Source organism: Stegastes partitus, unplaced genomic scaffold, assembly GCF_000690725.1.
Source record: "Stegastes partitus isolate 25-593 unplaced genomic scaffold, Stegastes_partitus-1.0.2 Scaffold954, whole genome shotgun sequence".
NCBI lineage: Eukaryota > Metazoa > Chordata > Actinopteri > Pomacentridae > Stegastes > Stegastes partitus.
This window is the reverse complement of record NW_007578685.1, coordinates 305884-307466: the sequence shown is the minus strand read 5'-3', so window position 1 is coordinate 307466 and position 1583 is coordinate 305884. Positions and strand designations below refer to the sequence as shown.

The window sequence follows — 1583 nt, the reverse complement described above, 5'->3', positions numbered from 1 at the left end:
GATCAGGTATCAATACGTCTGATCAGGTATCAATACGTCTGATCAGAAACGTGTCCCTGGTGATCAGACTGAAGCAAACGATCGATCAACTTCAGCTGATTCTTGTATCTTCATCTGTAATCAGGTCTCGGGACAGTTTCAGATGAACTAAAGTCTTGTGGTGTTTCAGGAGCTGTTCACGTCTGGAGAAGTGGTCGAAGCTCCGTCGGAGTCCAGACTGGAGCTGCTTCAGTCCTGAACCTTCTACGACGAGGACGACTCCTGGACCCAGACCTGATGAGTTCTGGTTCCTGTTCTGGTTCCTGTCCTCAGTCCAGCTGTCAGAATGAGTTGCTAGCAGTGGGGCGTTCAGGCGGCGCTGGAGCTTCAGACGTCCAGTGTGTCCTGCCACCTCAGAGATCCAACAGCGACGTTCAGAGCAGAAGGTCCGACGGACCCACAGTGGTTCTGGAGGATGGAAACCATGACAAGATTGAGCTCAACCCGGATCATCCTGAACCGCAGACGGAGGAGTGTAGATGTTAATGACTAATCGATTAAGTGACATTAAGAATTTACCTTTAAGTCCTGCATGTTGTAGGTTAGCCGTAGTGCCTTCGTCCCCCTGGTGGAACAACCAGGTACTGCAGCAGTACGACCTTCTGCTGCCTCATTGCTTCATATGTTTTATAAGTTCAACTAGTAACGGCGATGAATGGACCCCCAGCGGTCAACCAATTGTCCAGCTGACGTGACGAGGACGTGGAGGATGCATCTAGAAGCTGATGGTGGCGCTGTGGTCCAGTGTGTCGCTGCTGCACAACTGTTCTGAACACGTGGATCATTTTATTTTAGGCCAAGTTTCCAACCTGGGAAACTGCAAAGTGTGACCAGCGAAGGACTTCCTGAGTGAATCTGGTGTTTAAACTGATGGTCTGTGAATATTTGTTGAAGAGAATTAAAAGTTAACTGACTGAAGTTCCTCCTGAAGGTGTTGTCTTCGTTTATTCAAACATAACTTCAGTCTGTATAAAGTCACTGCTGATGAAACAGGACGTCGGCGGTTCATGCTGTAAAGTCTGCTGCAGCACACTACGTCCTGTTAGCATCCTGTAGCGGAACAAACGGCTTATTGTTGATACATTTACTGTTATTTTCCCTGTTTTGTGACATTACAGATATCAACTGAAACGACAGGAAAACCGTAAGTATGACTCTTGTAATGTGATTGTTTAAACCTAAACTATAGATAAAGTCCACCTGCATCAGTGTAGGGTTACCGTTAGCATTAGCGTTAGGGTTAGGTATGGGTTTAGGGTTATCGTTAGCATTAGCATTACGGTTAGGTATGGGTTTAGGGTTACCATTAGCGTTAGGGTTAGGTATGTGTTTAGGGTTACTGTTAGCATTAGCGTTAGGGTTAGATATGGGTTTAGGGTAACCATTAGCATTAGCATTACGGTTAGGTATGGGTTTAGGGTTACCGTTAGCATTAGCGTTAAGGTTAGGTATGGGTTTAGGGTTACCGCTAGCATTAGCATTAGGGTTAGGTATGGGTTTAGGGTTACCGTTCGCATTAGCATTAGGGTTAGGTATGGGTTTAG

At 46.1% G+C, this 1583-nt stretch overlaps 1 protein-coding gene across 3 annotated transcripts in view; it reads left to right on the top strand.

Moving 5' to 3' along the window:
- dph3 (diphthamide biosynthesis 3) overlaps positions 1-969 on the top strand; it is a 3410-nt gene extending 2441 nt beyond the window's left edge. For 2 of the 3 annotated variants that reach the window (XM_008294329.1, XM_008294327.1), the window contains one exon: positions 170-969. In XM_008294329.1, the coding sequence (XP_008292551.1) occupies positions 170-238 (69 nt within the window). In that variant the 3' untranslated portion in view covers positions 239-969. The other variant, XM_008294328.1, reaches the window with a different exon arrangement.
- The last annotated feature ends 614 nt before the right edge of the window (positions 970-1583 follow it).